Source organism: Nicotiana tabacum, chromosome 23 (assembly GCF_000715075.1).
Source record: "Nicotiana tabacum cultivar K326 chromosome 23, ASM71507v2, whole genome shotgun sequence".
Taxonomy (NCBI): domain Eukaryota; kingdom Viridiplantae; phylum Streptophyta; class Magnoliopsida; order Solanales; family Solanaceae; genus Nicotiana; species Nicotiana tabacum.
In genome coordinates this window covers 134,812,951-134,837,264 of record NC_134102.1, presented here as the reverse complement: position 1 = coordinate 134,837,264, position 24,314 = coordinate 134,812,951, and the positions used below count along the sequence as shown (strand labels likewise).

Sequence of the window (24,314 nt, the reverse complement as noted above, 5' to 3'; positions counted from 1 at the left end):
TTTATCATGGCATGTGCTATCTCTAAGTAAACTTCTGGTTTACTATGGCATAAACTTTTGCGTCAGTAAACTTTTGATTTACTGTGGCTACTTTTGTATCAGTAAATTTCTGGTTTACAGTAGCTACTTTTGCCTCAGTAAAACTCATGGTTTACTGTGACTACTTTTGCATTAGTAAGCTTCTGGTTTACTGTGATACATGATATAGTACAAATTAAAGAATAAGGTGGGTCACTTCTCACATGCATATTATTTTACCCCCTATGATTGTGGAAACATGAAGATTTTCAATCTTCCAGCCATTTGTAGTCTCAATATGATAGTCATTTATTAGTAAACTTGAGGTTTACTATAACATATATTTTGACTATATTCATATAATATGAATGACATATTTGTATATAAGCTCTTCGAGAGCCTTCATTTATTATCCACAATCTAATATTTATCTGACACTACTGGTGTCATGTGTCTTCTAGACAAACAGTTAGATCTTTAGGAGCTTTTGATAAATTTTGTACTATCAAATATTGTTCAGACACTTCTAGTGTCATGAGAGAAAATCATAATCAAATGAATAATATAAAGACAATTCTAAATTTATAAATGACGAAAATTAAGAATTTTAATATTTTTTTTACCACTACATAATATTTTCCTGCTTCATGGGGAAATTTTAATTATTTACTACTTCAGGAGAAATTTGAAATATGAAATATTGAGAATATATTCTCTCAATCGTATTACCTCTTCTGGAGGTGAATCGTAATATATTTACATCAAGAGCGCGTTCTTATTTAATATTGTCACATTCACTTCAGGAAATGGATTAATATTATCAAAATTTCTCTTCCTTTAGGAGATAAAACATAATTATCTGAACGTGCATAATCACATCAAATTGTGATGCTTTGAACCTCTTTTAAGATATTTGCTACTTCAGAAACAAATCGAGGTATGAATATAATATAGAGAATTTTCTCTAACTTATCTTCATTGTAACCATAACAAGCCTAAATTATCACTTCTGGTGGTCATAGGCACATAACACTTCTGGTGGTTAACAAAATTTAGTTACAATGAGATATATGAAACATAGCCGCTTCTGGTGGCCGTACTCTGCTGGAGTTCAAGTGAACCATGAAGTTAAGTCATAACGAGACTTAGGAAATATTACCACTGTTGATAATTATATATTTCTCATAAACTCTGCTGGAGTTTAGATGGATCTGACATTATTATTCACTTTGTAATCTTTTATGGAGATGGCAACATGATGAAAACAAGTATATAAAAAAATAGTTGTTATATGCTAATACGTATACAGAACACGTAACATAGCAAGTTGATTCAATATTCATTATCTTCTTCCCTTCAAATTTGTATTTCAAATCACAATATACCTGCAAGTCCTGCATCACTAGTTGCTTAAAATTAGCACGTGATGGACATAGATAATAAGCATAATTTTTCATGCTCATGAAGGAAATCAAATTAAAATTATAAATTAATACGCCTTATCTTTGAAAAATGACATCAAAAGGATTTCATCCCTTCATAGAGTTGGAAATTAGCAAAACCAACGTGATGTTCACCACTCCAAGGATGCAATTTTCCTCAAAATGCTCTGAATGAGCTCGGCTTGACCATGCACAAGGGCAGTATGTTGTCTCACAGTCAGGTAGTGATGATGAAATTAGAGACTCGTGCTGATAACATTTTATAAAATAAAAACTGTAAAGTAAAGAAACCGAAGACAAGTATAGAGAGAGAGATTGATATATTATTCAACTTCAAACTCATGTACATAATGAACTGAATTCTCCTCTATTTATAGAAGAAAGTAAGTTGCTGTGTAAGTTGCTACTGCAAGCTGCTGTGTAAGCTGCTTGTAAGTTGTTGTGTAAGTTGCTTGTAAGCTGCTACTCTAAGCTGTTGTATAAGCTGCTTGTAAGTTGCTACTGTACCAGATATAGATAATCTTCTACCAGAGGTAATATTTATCCATAACGGAGTACCGAAAGGATAAGTTGCTTCAGGAGGCTTATTTTCAATAGATTACTAAATAGATAAATATATTTACGGCGGAGTCCTATATGGATAAGTTTTTTCAGGAAGCTTATTTACAACGGAGTATTAAATGAACATCCATAATATAATATATTTATAACACAATTCACAAAATATATAATTGACCTTTTTATTTTATCAACTAAATTTAGAAGACAAATTAATTGATAAACCTTTTACCTTTAAGTAATGACAAGTCAAGATACCGAGTAATTATAACTTCACCGTGTGCCCAAGTGGTGCAAAATCATACATCTCGAAGGGTCTTCACTTTGTCTTGTTTCGATTTTCCTCCATTCTTCATTTCCAGTTCCTATCGTCGTGACCAAAAAACAAAAAAATACAAAAAAAAAAAACAACTAAATTATGTTGATCGTTTCCAATTTCCAAGGTTATAAAATGGTGATATCTTAATAGAGAAAACTCAGCATAATTCTGCAAAATATATGGTGACACATAGTAGAAAGATGAATAGTCAAATCCAGTAGAAATAAGAATTTAGGTGATTTTTTCGTATCCGTCTATAGTGAATATGTTTTTTTATTGATATAAGATACACGCGTTTACGAAACAATTTGACTAGCCAAAAGAAAATGTGATAGCCCTAAAACCATACGAACACAATTTTATATGGTACAAGCCCCTGAGGTACAACCTATACTGCACAAAATTTTCTCCATTATAAGAAAACAAGATGACCCTTACTATTGCAGAAGATGTATCCCAAGTTTGAATTTGGTGTGTAGACTCTCAAACATTGTCTTTTCATAAACCCCATTATCTTAAACCCTTGCTCACTTTTCTGCCACAGGAAATTTCCACCCAATTGCTCTTTGATTCCCCTCTGGTGAAAAATGATTCACAACATTCTTGGAACATTGTTTTCAGCTATAGAACATTCAATTTCACTCAGGTATTCTGTTTTTATGTATTATATAATGTAACTCCTAGTTTGGTTGCTGAGAAACTGAGAGACAGGAAGAAGAGAAACATTGAAGTCTTTGTTGTTAGTTGTGGGTCATAAAGAGATTCAAGAATGGGCAATTGGCTGGATTAGAATTGTTTTGAAAGTTAATACACTTATATACTACTAGTAATTTTTATGTTAGAGCTTTGATGTGCATTTCTTGTGACGAACCGAACATATGCTGTATATAAGACAATACATCAAACGCACTGCATAGCTAACGAGCAATTTTATATTCAAATTTCGTTCAATGTGAAGGTGGATACCTCAATCGTATGTTCAGTTCTCAGGAAAAAGGAAATCTCATGTTCAGTTCAGATTCCAATGTCTGAATTTAATAGAAAAACTAGTCTAATTGTGTAAAAAACATCCTATATTAAATTAAAGAGATGAAATAACATTCTGCAAATTTCATTTTTCTTTCTTAACTTTTTCTTGTTTACTTTGAGTAACTAAAATAGTTTGTGCGACACAAATGCTTATTCTCGGTGCAATTCTAGAACTTCTACCACTTTATTCCTCGTTAACAAAATAAGTAGAAATAAACTAAGCTGAGCTTTCTGGATTTGACTTCGTTTCCATACTTTTTGTGCTTTATTCCGTTTATTTGTAATTAGTTCTTTTCACATACGATAATACTAATTGAACTACATCTCGCAGTTGGCAATCTAGCATTCTCTTTTGAAGAAGATTTTAAATCATTGTGATAAAATGGCTGGGGGAAGTCAACCACGCCAAAGTGAAAAACCTTCAGTCAATTACAGGCGTAATCTACTTGAGGGGGCACTGTTTGAGCTTGCTGATTTTGACCGAGAAAGTCATGCTCCCGTTTCATCTGAAAATAAGGAGAACCCTAAAAGTTCTGAGTCTAGGTCTTCTGAGATAATGAGCACAAGTGAGCTCATATCAGCAATTGGAACTATATGGAATTCTGCAGCCCGTCCTCTTACACGAATCGTATCCAAATCAAGCTCTAGATGCTATAGCGCTGATCACCGTGAAAACAACATATCTGGTTGCTCCGCCGCAGATGAAATTTCTAGTGCTTATTTTTCAACTTATGATCACTCAATACCTGTCAATGTGGATAGTGATACAGATTCTTCACCGCTGGCGCTTGCAAATGTGGAATGTCTGACAGTAAACCAGAAAGTCTCACTCTTTGGTCCTCTTTTAGGAAATTCTCCTCTGTGGAATCTACTCCGTGGTGGATCTACCATGCATCCAGAAACTTGGAAAGCAAAAAATCTTGCCGATGATTTACATACTATGTATGATTGGATGCATGAAATATCCTTACTGAGACTTGAGCATCACTTAAATAGTGCTAATACTGGAATCCACGAAAGCAGAAAATGTGCCGAAGAAGACACGACAAAGAGTCCTTCAAGTTACAGCACCATTGCAGATATAGTAAATGCTGATTGCCAGACTGACAGGGAAAAAACGGCTGGTTCATTGTTAGGTCAGATTGCAAAAGATCACGAGATCGACATGGTATCAACCAGTATTTCATGTCTAAGGCACTATAATGAGGTTTCACCTGACAAAAACTCAAACACGCTAGAGGCTCCATGTTCTAAAAATAATTCAGTTGTCCATGAGTACTCTCTTCCTCCAAATTGTCCTGCTAGTGCCCTCCACAAAATTAATGCTGAGGATGACACAAATGATTCTACAACTAATGAAAAAGTTGAACTGGAGGATGAGCTGAATTCTGAAGTACAGATCTCAGTGGCAAAGGACAAACCTCGTTATACACTTGCAAAACAAGAGCATGCTTTTGCAGGAGCAATGGCCGGAATATTAGTCAGCCTTTGTCTTCATCCAGTTGACACAATTAAGACTGTTGTTCAGTCATGTCGTGGTGATCAGAAACCTCTTTATTATATAGGCAGATCATTTATTTCTGAAAGAGGTATATTTAGTTGAATCTGCACTTCACTTTTCAATATGATACTTCCTTACATGCAAAGAGATGCTGCTCTTTCTTGGAGCCTATCTTTAGACTTGAAATTGTTGTATACTTGTCTCAGGAGTAACTGCACTTTATCGGGGAATTTCTACCAATCTTGCTTCGTCTGCACCAATATCTGCACTTTACACCTTTACATACGAATCAGTGAAAGGGACCCTGATTCCTCTTTTTCCCAAGGTGAATGCTTATCCTTATTTTTATTTTCCTTTTTATGTTAAACGTCCCATCAAAATTCTGTCCGCACCACCCCAGCAAGTTGAGAAAGGAATTTGGGGGGGGGGGGGGGGGATGAAAGCAGTCTGTTAAGCCACCTGAGTCTGTTTGGGAATGGTACCCATAGTTGTATTTTCAGTTTTTCCATTCGTATGCTTTTTCTTACAAGGAAATTGGTGCATTCCTAAATTTTACATGTTTTCTGTAACACAGGAATATCAATCTTTTGCACACTGCTTCGCAGGGGGTTGCGCAAGCATTGCCACTTCATTTATATTCACTCCAAGTGAGCGTATAAAGCAGCAGATGCAAGTTGGTTCACACTATAAGAACTGCTGGTAGAGTTATGCTCCTGAAATGCGTTAGTCATCCCATTATCTGGTTCCACCAGCTTTTGTATCTATCTGATTCTTTTTACCACAGTTTATTCATGATATGAGAACTGCTCATAGCCTTGAATGCTTCTAGTCCTTGTTTAAGTATATATCTGTTGCCTAAGTATATCATGCTCTGCCTGCGTCTGCCTTTTCTTTTGTGTGTGTGTGTTGGGTGTGTGTGTTGGTTTGGGGGGAGGGGATCATATTCATATACGCCCCGAAGGTTTGTCCTGGTTAGAGTTAAAGAAAATCTTTGAAATATGCTACTACATGTTAAATTACAGTTGGATTAGAGTTGGTCCTTCGTATTGTGAAATCTGTTTTCTCATCAGGAAAAAAGGTGTAGTCTAGCGAATATTTGATTATCATAATGGGATTAAGGGTGTCGATGTTAAATACTTAATCTTCATTTGGTGGTTTGCTTTAATCTTTGAGTTTGTTATAGTCATTTGCAACTTTTAACTCGGTACGCTAAGCAGCACTAGTATTTCCTACTAACAGCTTCTTGCTTCTCATTTTTGCCTCCGCAGGAATGCCTTAGTTGAGATTATAAGAAGTGGTGGTTTGCCTTCACTATATGCTGGATGGAGAGCTGTACTATGCAGGAATATTCCACACTCAATCATCAAGGTAAATTTTTTACTATAACAATCTTTCTCTGTGCCGGTTTTGGAGAAAATTGGGGAGCAGGAAGTTGAGTGCTCTTTTATTCTATAAATTATATTCTCTTAAAAGTACTATTTTGACTGGCAGTTCTATACATATGAAATATTGAAGGAGTTGAGGTTGTCATCTGTTCAACTGCGCAACCAAAATGACACACTAATGACGGTTAGTTTTCTTATTAATGAGTATTCCTTTGTCCACCTCCATCTTTGGCCTTTATTAAGCTCATGATATATATTTTCTGGCACTTGCATTTTCACTTTGACTCTAGGCTTTAAGGAATGATGGTCGAGGTTAACATATTAATCTTTGAAGTTTGTAGTTGAGGCAATGGGACCTTAGTGGTTTCATTGTCTGGTAAAAAAACAACAAGAGTTTTCTCAGTTCTATACTCCTCTTTCCAGCTCGTATGTGGCGGATTAGCTGGATCTACTGCTGCACTATTCACAACTCCTTTTGATGTCGTCAAGACAAGATTACAGACACAGGTTATTCATTCTGTTTTTCCTTTCTTACTAGCTCTGGTTGCGAGTCTTGCACAGATATCAATATGTCATATAGTTGCTGCTGGAAACCGGGATCAGTTTAAGCCTTCTGAAAGCATTCAGTTGCTCTATTTCTTGTCCCTTTGTACTATCTATCTGATTGCTAGTTTGAACAACTGATTTAAGACTGGTATCAGTTTAAGCCTTTGGAAATCATTCAGTTGCTATATTTCTCATCTTCCCCTTTACAGTATATGAGCAGCTGATTCATAATGCTCCTAAGAAAGTCTCGTTTATGCAGATTCCTGGATCTAGGATTCAGTTGGGTGTATTAGACACACTTAAAGAAATAGGAAAGCGTGAAGGTTTGAAGGGTCTTTACAGGTAATGGTTGAATATCATATTGAAGTAATTTAATTGAATATTACCACTTGATTATAATCTTGTCAATCTTGCGTCAAACATTTGGCACCCCCAACCCACCCCCGAATATTTCTTTAAAGTAAAGACAATGAGAATCTGATGCAGGACTCACAGGATGGTTATCTTGGTCATTTGTCATCATTCACTATGTTTAATATGTGAAGATTTTTTTAAGCCAAATATTTAGAAACAACGACATGATTGTCCTACACAGAATTAGTTATTAGAACTAGGAAAGGAAGGCTTGTGTATATTTCATCACTGACATGACTTATCCCTCTAGTTTTGAGGCCTATAATTCCTCTGTGTTCACATCACTTATCGCTGAAAACTTTGTTACTCGACAGCATAGTTTGATTAAAGTCAAATTGCTGTTATCAACAGTATTGGAAACATTTACTTGGATAAAATCAACTAAACTTACATCTTGCACTCATCATATGTACGTTTTCTACGTCAAACTGAAACCAGCAACTTAACCTAATAGCATACTTCAATATACATTTGAAGCTAATACTGCTCACGAGTTAGTAAAGGCGAAGGATATAATTATGCCATTTACTATAGCAAATTATTCTACCAAGCTTAACTTTGTTGGACGTAGAAGAAGTAATAACTTAATTGTCTCTGCTATATCATGAATTCTTCTCAATGAATAACGCACATGGTGCTAAAAGCATACCACGTGTTGTCAATATGTAGTTAGCCATTTTATTTGGTTTTAGTAGTGATGAATCTTGATTTTATGGCAGGGGCTTGAGTCCTAGATTAGTCATGTATATGACACAGGGAGCACTTTTCTTTGCATCTTATGAATCTTTCAAGAGGTTATTTGCTTTGGAGATCCCTCAGCCTAAAGCCGAAAGAGTTAAATACGAGCAAAGTTTAGAAGATGATTCTGCTCATTACCTTCACCAAACTAACAAAGGAAAGATCAGTTCAAGGTAGTGTATCTTTCAGCAAGGTTCCAAATGACGACAACAACAAACCCAATGAGTTCCCACAAGTGGGGTTTGGGGAAGGTAGTGTGTACGCAGACCTTACCCTTAACCCCGGGAGGGTAGAAAGGCTATTTCCGATAGAATCTCGGCTCAAGGTTCCAAATGAGAAAATATATAATGTCAAGATTAGCCTGTATATAATCTCTTCTGCAGGTCCAAATAGATGATGAAGGAATTTGAAGTGTTAACCGCCGACTGGCTCTCTTAACACTTCATAGAAACAAGCTAGCTGATCATGCACTGAGTTTCGAACCATGTGCCAGCTAGCCCTCGGTGGATTTTCGCTTATCGAAAAAGTATGAGGAGCATTTTTGTAAAGTTTTAGAACATGAGAGGGGAAATTGAGAGGATGTAGGGATGCCTAATTTTGTATGATGTAATTATGATATTAACATTAATATAGGCGAATCCAACTGGTCTGGAATTGAGGCGTAGTTGATTAATTAATTGATTGTAAGAATAAAATTTTAGTTTTCCGGTGAGTTTGCAACAAAGTATTTTTTTCTGGTGTAGCTGTTGATTTGCATAAACATGGATGAAAATGCAATTACCAAAAACACTTCCAGCAAACACAACGGAAGCCTATGGAATTAATATTGGCTCAAGGTAATCGAAGGAGTTTGCTCAAACAAAAAGAAAAACTGTAAACGAGTGAACAACTTTTTCTTTTTTGCACAAATTTCTTAAGTGGAGGTTGCTTTTGCCTGCATTTTAGTCAAAATATTAATCATATAAAATTAGTTGAGAGCTCTAATCAACAAGGTCGTTGTAGTATAGTGGTAAGTATTCCCGCCTGTCACGCGGGTGACCCGGGTTCGATCCCCGGCAACGGCGTCTTTTTATTTTATTTTATTGGATTATAATCAAATCCTTATTATCGACATCTTCAAGGTATAAAAAGAATGGATTCGAGTTGATTGAGAAGAGAAGAACGTAAAAAGACAGTTGATTAAAACATCCATGTGCTCTCTAAATTTACACATATTATAGTTAAATAAATTTGAAATATATAATATTTGTTCTATGTTAGAAGCAAGTAATAACCCACAGTCACTAACTTAAAATTTTAGATCCGCTTCAACCTTTATAGATCCGCTTCAACCTTTATGTTTATCAGTGTAAATTTATACAACCTCCAAATCCCATATCAATAACTCATTATCATATTAGGAACCAATCAAAGTCTATAAAAGTTTAGTCATCCTCTTGTTCAGGGGCGGATTTATAGGAGAGATGGTAGGACAAGTGAACTCGTGGTATCTCATCAAAATTAGATATTTTATGTACATATTTTTCAAAATTAGTATAATATTAATTGTTAGCACCCATGCTCCGAAAATGTTGAATACTTGGCTAAAGGTTGAGTTATTTACCAAGAGGAAGAGGGATCAATTCTCACTTAATACATTTTTTTCTCCTTATTTTTAGTACTGCACCCATGTACTAAAAATCTTAGATCCGCCTCTGCTCTCGTTCCTTTTCATCAGAATTTAGAGAAAATACCATTTGTGTCCCTTCCCTCCATCACTAACCAATTTTTGGATGTTTCATCTCATGGTGTCAAACCTATGTTGTTCTGACTCTTAAAAAATATTTCCGAATGTTTCATTTAATGGTCTCAACCTATGTTGTTCGAACTTTCCAAAAATAATGTCGGATGCGTGTTGGATATTTCATCCAGTAGTTTTACACGGAAGAAATATAAAAAGGAAGTTATACCATACAATAAGGTCGTTGTAGTATAGTGGCGAGTATTCCCGCCTGTCACCCGAGTGACCCGGGTTCGATCCCCTGCAACGGCGTTTATATTTTTTAATTCTTTTCTCATTTTCTTTTTCCTATTTTGCTTTTACTTTCACCTTATTTCGAATATAATATAATCTGTTTCTATTTAAAAAACCAAAAAATAAATAAAGAGAACGCAACCCTTGAGGACCAATATGTTATACGTATAATAGAAAAACTTACAATATTTATTATATATAGGATAGATCGACAGACTAGTTACTTTTCCAAGTCAAGTGAAACATTAAAATATATATATATATATATAAACTGGAAAACCAAAAAGTAAAAAAGCAAAACAATGTTTTCTCTTACAGAAAATAACAAGAAGAAAAGAAAATCTCTCTTGGAAAAGTAAATGTAACGATAATGTTTTCCTTCCCAACAACAGTGAGAAAATCGATATCCATTTTCAAGAAAATGAATTTTTTGGATGGCCATCAGACATCAGTGTGCATTTTTTGAAAAAGCTAAAACTTTTGATTAGTAAAAACTATGCAACTGCCTTAACTCCAAACCAACTCATAACAACTGCTTAAACAATGAAGTAGTAATGAATATGGTTGACAATAATCAACAACAAACCCATAATAATTCCACAAGTGGAGTTGGAAGAGGGTAGCGTGTACGCAAACCTTACCCGTAGCCTAAACGTAGAGAGCATGTTTTCAAGAGACCCTCGGCACAAGAAAAGATGAAAATAAAGCAGTAGCAACAAGCAGTAACGTCAACAAGATAATAAGAAAACGAGTCGAAAGGAACATGTAGATGGTGACAATAATCAAAAGATCAAATTGTGATATACAACTTCAAATTATTCTCACAGATGCTGCATTAAGTAGCTTAAGAGCTATTTATTTTCCAAAATGGTGTACTTACATAAAATGCTCAAGCAAAAGTGTACTACTAGCTCATACTACAAAGAGTTTCCAAAATTTCCCTTGTGACTTGCTTTCCATCAGCACCCTTGGCCATCATAATAAATAAATTACAAGTAGGCTAAAGTTTATATTTGAAATTTTTCTATAGTTGAAAAAATTGAATGAGATTCCTATGCCCTCCCTATCAACTAACAATATAAACAGTGTTGTGGCATCTCTAAGATTTTGGCCCCCTATTTCAGAAGGGGAAAAAAAACATGGATATCACCAGAAGACAATATGATGAGAACTTCATCCTGCTGAAAATCATATTTAAACAAGCTCGAGCATGCTGCCGCGTGTGTGCACCATTCATCATCTTGGTTCCTCTCAAAATTTCATGCACGAAAGTTGCATTTAAATGATCTCGAGTTCATAAAGCAGCCAGTTTTTGCTATCAAACTCGACATACCCCACGTGGAACGGAGTAGAAAATGCAATGCTTAGTTGAGTGAGTCGTTCAAGCCTATACTCGACCAATTGGAGAGAATGGTGGATTGAGTACAAAAGATGGGAATACTTGCTCAACTTTCTTGTGTACTTTCTGTTTCTTTTCCTCTCTAACTGCATTAAGCAAGCCTTTAATATCATCCTGAACAAATACCCTCAAAATGTTGGATTGCAAAGATTCTACGTTGTTCTCCTGTCCCACGGCAATTGAAGTTTCCGTAGAATGCAAAATTGCAACACAAATAGAGAATGCCTGTAATGCAGATAACTGAGCATGAAAATCAACTGAATACTGTCCATCCTCCTTAAGTGTCATCGTTAATGCTGGAGCTTTATCTTTTCTTCCCTGTATAGAGTTTTCAAACCATGAATATGGGAAAAACACCTTTGGGACAAAGCATTATCAGTAATAATCAAAGCAGATACAGTAGCCTATTGTGGTATTCTCAAAAGCTTTCTGGGCATAGTTAACATTGATTTGGCTTAACCAAGTTTATGAGTTAATGTCATCTGAATTCTAGCAGTTACTTCATATTAGTTGGAGCTCAAGTTTCTGTGCTAAGCGGTGGGAAGTAAATGTATATAATAGTTGGAGCTCAAGTTTCTCATATTATATACATTTACTTCCCACCGCTTAGCACAGAAACCTTTTTTTAGGGAATGCTCGAGTTGCAAGACTAATTACTTGGTTCATGTCTATCAATATTGCCTAACGTCTGAAAGGTTTTCTTCAACGTCAATTCCTATGAGACATATGTCTAGGACACAAGTGAGAATATTACCTGAACGAAGAGTTCTAATGGCCGCTGACTCTCAACCAGAGGACGGTTGTCATCAATATGAATATTTGGATTGCCAAATATGTGAAGCGGACATGCCATGTCCCAGCCACCACAGTCGCAACCTCCGCCCATCCTCCATCTATCTAACAAGGGGGAAGGACCAGGACCTTCAGTTGTTGGAAGACCGTGGTGTCCGGAAGGGATCACAACATTCACCTTGGCATCAGAAGTTCCAATTCTTTGCTCAACCAGAGAGACATCCAGTAAGTTTTGAAGTGGCTGATCATCAGCCTTTGCATCTCCACTCCTAAATTTTAAACTCTCTCTCTTTTCAAACGGTACCTCTATAGAAATTGCTGCAACTTCAACCCGTGACTGCAGTTGCGCTACTCCTAAAGGGTAAGGAATTGATGAGTCAAGATGACCTCTGTTATGAGCATGGTTCGGTTGAAGTTTGAGCTTTGTTTTTTCAGGTACCTCTTCGGCTCCAGATGAATTTTCATTGGACGCCTTTGGTGTATTAGTGACATCAGGGGAAGAACAACAACTATCTTGAGGAGAAACTTGCTTTCTTGAATGGGCCGTATCATACAAGACAAACTCTGTCACCATTGAGTTGTCACAATCTCCAGCTTTTTTAATGTCTGTACATAAATAACAGGAAACTTGCATATGCCCAACCAACAAGGGTTCTCTAATGCTATCTTTCGATCCCCATCCATTGGCATTGCTCTTTCTTTTCTGGTGAATGGAATGAAATGTGTACACCCAATTCAAGGTATTCTCCACTTTCCATGACTTCGCGACGAAACTATCTTCAGGAGACTTTACTGAGAACTCAAAAAAGGGCAATCCATTTTTCTTATCTACTCTGAGGGATCCATGCAAATGAGCCGGTAAACTCTGCACGTTCGAATTATGGATCTCTTTCTTGATAGACTGAGGATCACGACCCAAAGGCTCAGCCATGCTTGAGAAATCATGCAATAGAGATTTATGAAATGCTCTGTCTCTACTAGCATCAACTAGCTCATTCTTAATCTCCTGGCCAGGTTCGACATTATAACTCAATGGGCTTTTCACAGACTTTGATTTACCAAATGGATCGAACATCTTTCTGATAGGGCTGAAACGGGATTTTTGGCTGCCGCTCCTAGTGCTATCACTTTCTGAACGAGCTGGAGATTGTGGTAGCGCTAATTTTGCAGACAACGATTTGGGTAAAGAGACAGATGGATCCCTCTCCGTTAGTCTGTTAACTTCACTTAGATGATCAACGACGGATTGAGACATTATGTTTGAATCCTGAGCTGACTGTCTTAGTGGAGTTTGAGCTCTTCTATTTTCTCTATCGTCAGAGTTTATTAAACTTCCTGTCGAGCTATCTGATTGTACACCTCTCTCTGGAATAGGACCTTTAAAGGAGGATCTATGTTTCTCTATGAGTGAATTATCCTCACGTGAACTACATAAAGCATCAAGAATGTCAAATGAGACTGCAGCAGCATTGCCACCAGAGAACTCAATTTTTCTTCTTTCCCCGACAGCATCAGTTTTCTTGACGCGCCTAACATCTTTAGAACTTTGATAGACAGAACCCCTCTTTAAGATTTCATTTCTTTCCAAATACGATTTCCTTGATGGAACATTTTTGCAGGACACGCTACGATACTTATGAAAGCTTATCTCAGTGAATTCATCATCTACAGATAATACTTCTTTGCTGCATTTGGGATTTCCTTTGCTTTTTCTCCTTTCACCTTTTAGACGGTGCCGTGGAGATGGAAGCACAGTTGTAGGACTTCCATCTACTATACAATACTTGTCGAATTCCAACTCCATATCTAGTCATATCAATAGATCTACAACCTATCAAGAACAAAATAACAGGTCATTCACAGTATAATAAAAAAGCTACTAACATAATGCCTTACATTTCAAAACAAACATCAACGAAATATAATTAATCACATAAAGTTTTGAACTTTATAGACTAACATCTTATAGGGCAATATTTGGATGAACTAAACCAATTGGAAATATCAAAAGCTTGGATTTTTACACTTCAAGATTCCAAATATACAACAACAACAAACCCAGTAAAATAACACAAGTGGGGTCTGGGGAGGTTAGTGTGTATGCAGTCCGAACGACCCTCGGCCCAAAAGGAAGACTAGGAAAAACAAAAGGTTCAGGGTTCCAAATATGCATATATAAAACAAAAGGTTCAGGAATTAAGCAAACAACTAGATCTAAGAGAAGAACTCTAAACTAAGGAACTACAATGTCACAACATGTTTCACATGCAAACTTGAAGATATGGAAAAAAAAATAGAAATTGCATACCCATTTCTTCAAATTGAAAAAAAATTGGCTGAGCAAATAATGAACTTCAACCAAGAACCTTAACTTTCCTACCAAGCATAAGCAATTTGAAGATCTAATCTTTCATTTCTAGCAAATGCACAAATGCAAATGACCTAATGATACTTGAAAACAGAAAAAAGGAACTAACTTTTTTCCAATTAACTGAAACCAATGTAACACAACAAAGAAACCCACAACCCCACTTAACTATGAAGCCCCTAATTTATTGTAAAAACACATCTTAAACACTTGCATCTAAAGTAAATAAAAGGAACAACTGCTCTTGAAAACAGTCCATTACCATTTAACATACCCCACTTGATCTTAGAGAAGTGAAGCCAAAGAAAAAACCCAACAAACTGCTTGTAAAAGAAATCATTTCTTACAATATCTTGAGCTTAAAGTCTCATCCAAGAAAACACATTTCATATTCATATATTCTCCAAAAGGGTAAAAGAAAAGATACCAAACCAAACTGCATTGCTTAAAGAGTATTCAGTTTCTTGTACTTAAAATCAAGAAAAGTACATGGGCTTAAATAACAACAATTAACACCTACCCTCCAAAAGTTAGACCATATAATGAGTTAATGAATATGAACACAACGAGAAAAAAAAGATTAATTATAAAAAGACAAAGCATGCCTTATAGAGATAGAGACTGGTTGAACAAAAGGGGTAGTGGGGTAACAAATGTACTAAGTGAAACTCACACACTCTCTCTTTCTCTCTCACACACACACACAGTAGGAAGAATAGAGTTGAGAGACAAAAGAGCTGCCAAGCTGCTCTATATGTCCACTAAAAAAAAGCTAACTTTGACTCATCATCATATGCTTTCATGCTGTGTTTTTACTCTATGTTTCTATAGTTTGCCTCTAGTTTTGGTTTTTCTTTGTTGTAGTGTGTGGCCTTTCTTTCACTTTCTTCAATGTTACTTTTTAGGACACTGTTTTTAGGCACATTCAAGATAGTGCATTTCCATAAATAACCTTGGAAAAAGGACTAATGAATCTAGATTTAAGGGTAATTTTGATAAAAAAAAAAGAGGTACAGGCCAATTATTAATTTGAGGAATCACTGCACAAGGATTTTAATATCTTATGCTATTTTATTGGGAATAGCAGATACTGTTTTCTCTTGGCTCTTTCTTGCTATAATAATTAAATAATTTTGTCCAAATATAATATGGGACAGGATTCTTATGATCAAGGTGATTACTGATTCCCAATTTATAATAATCTTTTTTTATATGGTGAATTGAATGTAATAGATTTCAGATCCCTCCAAAGATGCAATTACATTATGACCCTTGATTCTTGCATATATTTTGACAAGTTTGCCCCTCAATAAAAAAAAACACGAAACCCAAGTTGGTAAATTCATTATTTGATCGTGTTGTTACATATATTAGACTGATTTAACAAGATATCACTGACCAAAAATAGCATAGAAAAAAACAGCTTGAATATAATTTTGATTTGGAAGAGAAAATCATATTAGGTTGTCAGTGTTTTAGAATAGTAAGCATAATTAGCACGTTAAACCATGTTTGTCCACGGTGAAACATAGTTCTAAGGTGATGGTCCCTCAAAAAAATGACTCTAGTAATTGTAGTCTATCATGTACTTTGAGCTTCAAATTTTGGTTCTTCGCAAGAGAAAGCAGTCCCGGTACATAAAGCATCTCGCATTCATGCAGGGTTTGAGAAAGGATTGTATTCAAGGATGTAATGTAGGCAATTTACCTTAATCCAAGTATCAGTGGTTCATTCCACGGCTCGAACCCGTAACTTATAAGTCACACAGAGACAACTTTATCATTGCTCCAAGGTTCCCCTTCACACCCTTTCAACAGAGGCGGACCTATGCTATATCGAGTAGGGTCACCGGCACCCGTACAGTTCGACAAATTTTTTATTTGTACATGTATATGTCTTTAGAAAATAGTGATTGCTAAAATGCAAGTTTTGAAGCTCTCACCTTGCTCGTTAATGGAATCAGAAGAGAGAAAGAGAAACAGAGTATTGAAGAAGGCAATTGTTTCATTTTTTTTTGTCATTAACACTATACATCAGAGGCGGATTCACGATTTGAGACTTATGGGTTCCTACCATAATTTTAAATTAATATGCAATAATATCTGGGTTCACAGTTAGATATTTACATGAATTTCTTAATATAAATACAAGGTCTACGCAAAAGTTACTGGGTTCCCGAAAACCCGTAGTCAATACTCTAGGTCCTCCCTTACTGTACATCCCTTTTATACAAAACTAACAACTTTCACTAATTAACTTAACAAACTAATACAGCTCATTGACAGCTATAACTAACACCCTAACTAATAAATACACATGAGCTGCACATGCTCTATTTGAACATGCCCTCTCAAGCTGGAGGGTGCAAAAAATTGAGCACACCAAGCTTGCCAAGTAGATGTATGTGTTGTGTAGTCCCTAGTCCCTTTGTCAGCAAATCTGCTTGTTGATCCTTAGTACTCACATGAATTGCCTTGACTACTCCTTCCTTGATCTTATCTCGAATGAAGTGGCAATCAATCTAGATATGCTTTGTTCTCTCATGTAGGATTGGATTTTCTACAATCTGTATGGTTGACTTGCTATCACTAAAAATTGTCACTGGTGAAATAACATGAACTCCTAACTCCTTGAATAGCCCCAGTAGCCATGTTATTTCTGCTACTGCTGTAGCCATGCTCCTATATTCAGCCTCGGCTGAGCTTCTGGATACAGTTTGCTGCTTCTTTGATTTCCATGACACTAAGCTATCTCCAAACTTTACAACATAGCCAGTGATAGACCTCCTGGTATTGGGACATGCAGCCCAATCTGAATCACACCAGCGTGTGAGTCTTTCTGTATTTCCAGAGCTCATCAAAATGCCTTGCCCAAGTGCTCCTTTCAAGTATCTTACAACTCACATTGTTGATTCCCAGTGAGACTTCTTAGGCCTTTGCATAAATTGGCTTAATGTTTGCACGGCATAGTTGATATCAGGCCTGGTAATAGTGACATGTAAGAGCTTACCCACCAATCTTTGATAGGAACTGATGTCTTCTAGTAACTCATCATCTTTAACACCATTTGTTTGGTCATATTCTGCAGTAGTTAGTCTGATATTTGCCTCCAGAGGTGTAGAGGCTGGCTTGGCTCCACTCAGCCCCAACTCTGAGATTAACTCAAGTATATACTTTCTTTGGTTTAGTAGAATTCCGGTCTTAGATCTCAAAACTTCAATACCTAGGAAATATTTGAGTTCTCCTAAGTCTTTGACTCTAAATTGCTGATGTAGTATGTCTTTGGCATGTCCAATTAACTCTGCACTATTTTCTGTGATTAGAAGATCATCTACATACACTAATATACTAATACAATCACAAGGTTATCCTGTTTCCTTAAAGAAAACAATGAATAATCATGATGGCTTTTAAGAAAGCTTGCTCTAAGTAATGCCTCAGTTAGTTTGATATTCCACTGCCTCGAGGCTTGTTTGAGCCCATACAAAGACTTCAATAACTTGCAAACCTTTTTTTCACCATGCTGCCTGAACCCCTCAGGTAACTCCATGTACACTTCCTCAAATTAGTCACCTTATAAAAAGGCATTGTACACGTCCATTTGAAATAAATTATAGCCCCTTGAAGCTGTTAATGCTATCACATGTCTCACAGTGACCATTTTGGCCTACTGGTGAGAAGGTATCATGATAGTCCAGCCCTTCTCTTTGACTATATCCTTTTGCAACCAACCTGGCCTTGAATCTCTCAACTTTACCATTTGACTTGTACTTGATCTTATACACCCATTTTGAGTCCAATATATTCTTTCATTTTGGTAAGTCAACTATGCTCCATGTTTTATTATCATCCAAGGCCTTGATCTCCTGCTTCATTGCTTCCACCCATCTATTGTCCTGTACTGCTTCCTTGAATGATTGTGGCTCTACTAATTGAGAAAACTTTGATAGATAACATTGATAGCTAGGAGTAGTCTTGTCATAAGACAAATAGTTTGAGAGTGGATAACTGCAGGTATTCACCTTCTTACTGATGGCATAATCTTTCATCCAAATAGGCTCATTAGTCTGTATGCTAGATTTTCTACCACATTATGGTTCTGCATTTGTATTATCATTCTCCATAACATGCTTCCCAATTGTATTTTGTTGTGGACTTCCTTGATGTTCTTCACTTCCTTGAGCTGCAGATGAGACATTAGTTTCTGTTCCAATGTCCTCATTCACTGCTGTGTCTTGCAACTCATGAGCCTGCAGATCAGTTTCTTCCTCATGATGAATTGATTCTTCTCCTCCAGCTGACATATATTGAGTTTCAGTCGTGGATCTCAATTGCACAGGGTCAATGTATAAAAGAGAGCACATATATGAATTTAACTCCTGATGAGTGTCTGCAATCTGTGGCCAAGTACCACTATTTTCATGAGGAAAAGGAAACATTGACTCTTTGAATATCACATCTCTACATGTGAAAAATTGTTTGGTCTTCAGGTCTAGGAGTATATACCCCTTTTGTGTCTCTGAATACCCCATGAAGATAGACATCCTTGCCCTTTCTACAAACTTGTGTCCCTTGGGCAAGACTGTTGCAAAGCACAAACAACCTAGTACTCTCAAATGCATCAATGATACCTTCTTGTTGTACATTAGTTCAAAAGGTGCCTTGCCCCCTAGAACACTAGAAGTCATTCTATTGATCAAGTATACTACACTTTTCACACAACTGCCCCAATACTTGATAGGTATTGATCCTTGAATCTTTAATGCTCTAGTAGTGTCCAAAATATGCCTATGTTTCCTCTCAACTATGCCATTCTGCTGAGGGGTATAGGCACAACTGCTTTGATGAATTATGCCAAGACTATTTAGCAATTCTGTACATTGAGTGTTGAGCAACTCAGCCCCATTATCTGACCTAATAAGCTTGACTGAAGTTCCAAACTGGTTCTGAACCATGGTTAAAAATTATTTCATCATAACTATAACTTCATATTTCAGCTGTAAAAAATATATTCATGTGTATCTAGAGTGATCATCCACAATTGTAAGGAAATAATGCTTTCTATCAAAAGTTGAAATTTTATAAGGTCCCCACAAGTCAATGTGTACAAGGTGAAACAGATTATTAGACCTAGATTCACTAAGAGGAAACTTCAACCTTGTCTGCTTTGCCAATGGACATACAAAACAAGTATTTTGTGCAATACTACTAGTATCAACATGTAAGGTTCTCATATTCTTCATGACAGATAGTGAAGGATGACCTAGTCTCTTATGCCACAGGCTGATGTCTCCTTCAACTACTCTGCTTACTGTATTTATTGCCTTTATTCTGTTAGCCAATCTACTACCTTTGAGCACGTATAATCCTCTGTTTTCTTTACCAATCCCCTTCACCTTGCCACTCCAAAGATCCTGAAATACACATAAGTCAGGGAAGAAATTGACATTGCAAGATAATGCCTTGGTTAGCTTTGAAATTGATAATAGGTTGAACCTAAAGTCAGGTACATAAAGCACATCTCTGATTACTTCCTAGTCAAATAGTTCAGTGTTACCAATGTGAGTAATATCAGTTTTCCCCTTGTAGGTAAGTATACTTTATCTCTGATGAACATATATGTGCTCTTGGTATTGTCAAGCAATTCTAGACTAGAAGCAATGTGATGAGTTGCCCTTGAATCCACAATCCAATCTCTGTCCCTTTGATCGAATTTTTGATCAAATTTAGACATTAGGCTAGTGATCTTACCTGTTGTATTTGCTTGACGTTCTCCAGAATCCTTCCTGAGAAGACTGAGTAACTGGCTATATTGCTCATCAGTGAAGTAATGTCCTCTGTCAGCCGACTTCATGAATTGGCCACCTTCCGCTGCTTGAGAAGATGAGCCTACATCTACATTATTCACAACAACAAGTGACTCTTTCTTCTAATTGTCTGGTTTTCCTCGACCATAATTCTGAGTTCCGGCACCAGCTTTCTTCCTTTGATCAAAATCAGATGGATAGCCAATGAGTTTTTAGCAATTTTCTTTGGTATGGTTCCTCATGTGATGGTGCTCACATTGCATAAATTGCTTCCTTCATCGAAAACCTCTACCTCGTCCTGCTTGCATTGCCATAGCATCAACCTTATCAGTCACAATATTGGCACCAACTGTTTGTTGACTCTCATCTTGTATAATCATAGCATATTGTCGCGGAACCGTTTTTCTGAGGGTTCGGCGAGGGCAACAAAGTTAGCCTGACTGCTACTTAGCTTCAGCCCTTAGACAATAAATAGCACAATCGTGCTAAAATGATGACAATCACATGAAACAAGCAAGAAAGCTATGAAAGAAAGAGACTCAGATTTGGGAGGCAAGTGCCAATTTTCTGTTGTATTATGCAATATCTGATGCTTACAAAGAATGAGTATAAAGCCTATTTATAGAAATTAAAATATCTACACAAAGGGGGTGGTTGGCAGGGCTGGTAAGGCTGTCCAGCAGTCTGGTGCATTCCACCATGGAAAGCTGCCTGGTGCATTCCAACATGGAAAGCTAGAAAGGAAAACTTAGAGGGATCCTGCTGTCAACCATGGCCCAGAAGGTCAAAGATGCCTTCCCACTTTCGGATGCTTGTCCCTTGGTCTGCTGACTTTCTGCCAAAGGTGCCTTCTGATGGCATCTCATGATTTTCTGTGTGGCCCCAAGTGTTTTCCCACTGATGGCACTCCAAGATTTGGGCTCGGACAAGCCACGCCATCGCTGGAATTGCGAAAAATTAATAGGTGTGACGACTGGGCGGTGCACTCTCCCCCACTTGAAATGGCGACGACCCCGGTGCCGCACAACTGAAGATAATTGTGAACTTGTTCCCTGAACTGCCACAAATCTTCATACTTCTCCCATGATGCCTCCTCTAGTGAAGTTCCTTTCCAGTAAAGAAGGAATTGTGCGCTCAAATTGCCCCATCCTTTTCCACGGACCAACTGATAATCTATGATGGCTTCCACTTGCTTGTCTGTTGCTGGTAGAGTAGCAAGAATTTGGCTTCGGCTGGACTGCACCCAATCCTTGTCTTCCATGTCTTCGAAATATGGTTTCAATTGGCTAGCATGGAAGACAAGATAGATTTTTAGATGACGCGGCATGTCCAGTCGGTAAGATATTATACCCACATTGGCAACAATTTCGAATGGGCCCTTATATCGGCGAATCAGACTATGATGTACGCCTCGCAGTGATTTGAACTGTCGTGGATTTAATTTCACCATGACCTTGTCTCCAATCCTATAGTTGACTAGACGACGCTTCCGGTCCGCAAATTTCTTCATTTTGCGGGCAGACTTGTCAAGATATAACCTGGCTAGATCAGCTTGTTCCTCCCAAAACTTGGCCAAGTGATAAGCCCCCGGATTTTTCAATCCGACGTTGGTGGGCAATGATTGAGGAGTGTTGGGATGTTGCCCAGTTGCAAGCTCAAAGGGACTCTTCCCGGTCGCTTCGCTGTATTGCAAATTGTAGGAGAATTGGTCTATATCCAGTAGTTTAGCCCAGTCTCTTTGATTGGCGCTGTCATAATGCCTCAGATAACATTCGAGTAAGGCATTAATCCTTTCCGTTTGTCCATCTATTTGTGGATGGAAACTTGTTGAGAAGTGCAGTTGAGTTCCCAACAAGCTGAATAATTCATTCCAGAATGCGCTGGTGAATCGAGGGTTTCGATCGCTTATGATGTGCTTAGGCACGCCCCAATATTTTACGATGTCCCTCAAGAATATACGTGCTGCCTCTTTAGCTTTGCAACCGGCAGTGGTGGCCGAAAAGGTTGCATACTTGGTGAATCTATCGACAACCACCATAATGGTGCCGAATCCTTCTGAATTTGGCAAACACGTAATGAAGTCCATGGTTATGCTGTCACATGGCTTCGCCGCAACTAGCAGCGGCTCAGGTAAACCCCCAGGAATCTTGGATTTCACCTTTTCTTGTTGACAAACTAGACAAGTGCGCACGTATACCTCGATGTCGTCCCACATCCGAGGCCAATAATAAGAAGACTCAATTAGGGCCAATGTGGGTTTTTGCCCTGGATGACCTGCCCAGGCAGAGTCATGACCCTCTTTCAGTAGAGTACGCCTGAGATTTGCCCATTTGGGCACGTATACTCTTTTGCCAGTGGTGTACAAGAGACCATCTTCTTCCCAAAATCTCTGAGTTTTGCCTTGACTGGCCAAGGCAAGAAGTTGTTTTGCCACGGGGTCATATTGCATGCCCTCTTTGATGGTCTTGATGATGCCACTACTTGTTGAGCTAACCATGGTTGCCAGTACTATCTTGCGACTCAAAGCATCGACAACTACGTTAGCTTTCCCCGATTTATATTCCAGGGTGTAGTCGAATTCAGCCAAGAAATCTTACTAACGGGCCTGCTTGGCAGATAGCTTCTTCTGTGTTTGGAAGTAGCTTGTTGCAACTTTGTCAGTCTTGACAACAAAATGAGCTCCCAACAAGTAATGACGCCAAGTCCTTAGGCAGTGGACTACAGCCGTCATTTCTTTCTCTTGGACCGTGTAACGCCTTCCGGCATCGTTCAGCTTTCGACTCTCAAAGGCTATAGGATGGCCCTCTTGCAAAAGTACGCCTCCTATAGCAAAGTCAGACGCATCAGTCTGGACTTCAAAAACTTTCGAGAAATCAGGCAGGGCCAATACGGGTTCCTTGGTGATTGCTGCCTTGAGTTTCTCAAATGCCTCATAGCAGAAGTTGCTCCATTCCCACTCTCTGTCTTTCTTCAGCAAGTCAGTTGGGGGGATGCAATAGCCGAGTAACCGAAGATAAATCTCCGATAATAGTTAGCCTGACTGCTACTTAGCTTCAGCCCTTAGATAATAAATAGCACAATCGTGCTAAAATGATGGCAATCACACGAAACAATCAAGAAAGCTATGAAAGAAAGAGACTCAAATTTGGGAGGCAAGTGCCAATTTTCTGTTGTATTATGCAATATCTGCTGCTTACAAAGAATGGGTATAGAGCCTATTTATAGAAATTAGAATGGCTATAAAAAAGGGGTGGTTGGCAGGGCTGGTAAGGCTGTCCAGCAGCCTGGTGCATTCCAGCATGGAAAGCTGCCTGGTGCATTCCAGCATGGAAAGCTGAAAAGGCAGACTTAGAGAGATCCTGCTGTCAACCATGGCCCAGAAGGTCAAAGATGCCTTCCCACTTTCGGCTGCTTGTCCCTTGGTCTGCTGACTTTCTGCCAAAGGTGCCTTCTGATGGCATCTCATGATTTTTGTATGGCCTCAAGTATTTTTCCACTGATGACAGTTCGAGATTTGGGCTCGGACAAGCCACGCCATCGCTGAAATTGCGAAAAATTAATAGGTGTGACGGCGGGGCGATGCAATATGCTTGATTGAGATTTGGTGCAATGGTCTTCATCAAGATTTGCCTGCGTGCTTGATCATATGAATCATTTAAGCCACTTAGGAATTGCATTACTCACTGCTGGTGCATCATTTCCACATTCTCCTTTGATTTTGGACACCCACAGTTAGAGAATGGGGCTAAAACATCACATTCATGCCAAAGCTCCTTCAATTTTGAAAAATAAACTAAAACTGAGCTAGTTCATTGTGATAATTCTCCAATTTCACGATCTAACTGAAAAATTCTCACTCGATTGACCTTGTCAAATCTCTCTCGTAAGTCTTCCCAAACGAGATGTGCATCTGATGCATAGACGATACCACCCAGGAGTTCTGCACACACATTGTTCATGATCCACGACAACACCACCGCATTGC

At 37.7% G+C, this 24,314-nt stretch overlaps 2 protein-coding genes and 1 non-coding gene across 11 annotated transcripts; 2 read left to right on the top strand and 1 right to left on the bottom strand.

Annotated features, from left to right (window-relative positions):
- The first annotated feature begins 2,650 nt into the window (after window positions 1–2,650).
- Window positions 2,651–8,690, top strand: LOC107767194 (uncharacterized). Of its 3 annotated transcripts, none has more exons than XR_012705926.1 (9): window positions 2,651–2,983; window positions 3,698–4,955; window positions 5,074–5,192; window positions 5,442–5,566; window positions 6,136–6,235; window positions 6,359–6,436; window positions 6,587–6,759; window positions 7,058–7,140; window positions 7,932–8,690. XR_012705926.1 is itself a non-coding variant. In XM_075246288.1 (9 exons), exons 2-9 carry the CDS (start codon window positions 3,749–3,751, stop codon window positions 8,125–8,127), a joined length of 1,992 nt encoding a protein of 663 aa, XP_075102389.1. In that variant the 5' UTR covers window positions 2,651–2,983; window positions 3,698–3,748; the 3' UTR covers window positions 8,128–8,690. The 3 variants fall into 3 exon arrangements, 2 of the variants coding, with proteins under 2 accessions (XP_075102389.1, XP_075102390.1); XM_075246288.1 differs by having other exon boundaries at window positions 6,676–6,759; XM_075246289.1 differs by lacking the exons at window positions 7,058–7,140; window positions 7,932–8,690 and having other exon boundaries at window positions 6,543–6,666.
- Window positions 8,691–8,942: 252 nt separating this feature from the next.
- Window positions 8,943–9,014, top strand: TRNAD-GUC (transfer RNA aspartic acid (anticodon GUC)). The gene has a single exon. It is a non-coding gene; the product is annotated as a tRNA-Asp (tRNA).
- Window positions 9,015–10,740: 1,726 nt separating this feature from the next.
- LOC107767193 (uncharacterized) lies at window positions 10,741–15,411 on the bottom strand. Of its 7 annotated transcripts, none has more exons than XM_075246139.1 (3): window positions 15,129–15,411; window positions 12,118–13,986; window positions 10,741–11,681 (listed from the first exon to the last, which is right to left on the bottom strand). In XM_075246139.1, exons 2-3 carry the CDS (start codon window positions 13,957–13,959, stop codon window positions 11,352–11,354), a joined length of 2,172 nt encoding a protein of 723 aa, XP_075102240.1. In that variant the 5' UTR covers window positions 13,960–13,986; window positions 15,129–15,411; the 3' UTR covers window positions 10,741–11,351. The 7 variants fall into 7 exon arrangements, with proteins under 7 accessions (XP_075102240.1, XP_075102243.1, XP_016441604.1 ...); XM_075246142.1 differs by having other exon boundaries at window positions 15,197–15,397; XM_016586118.2 differs by having other exon boundaries at window positions 15,044–15,352.
- Window positions 15,412–24,314: the final 8,903 nt, after the last annotated feature.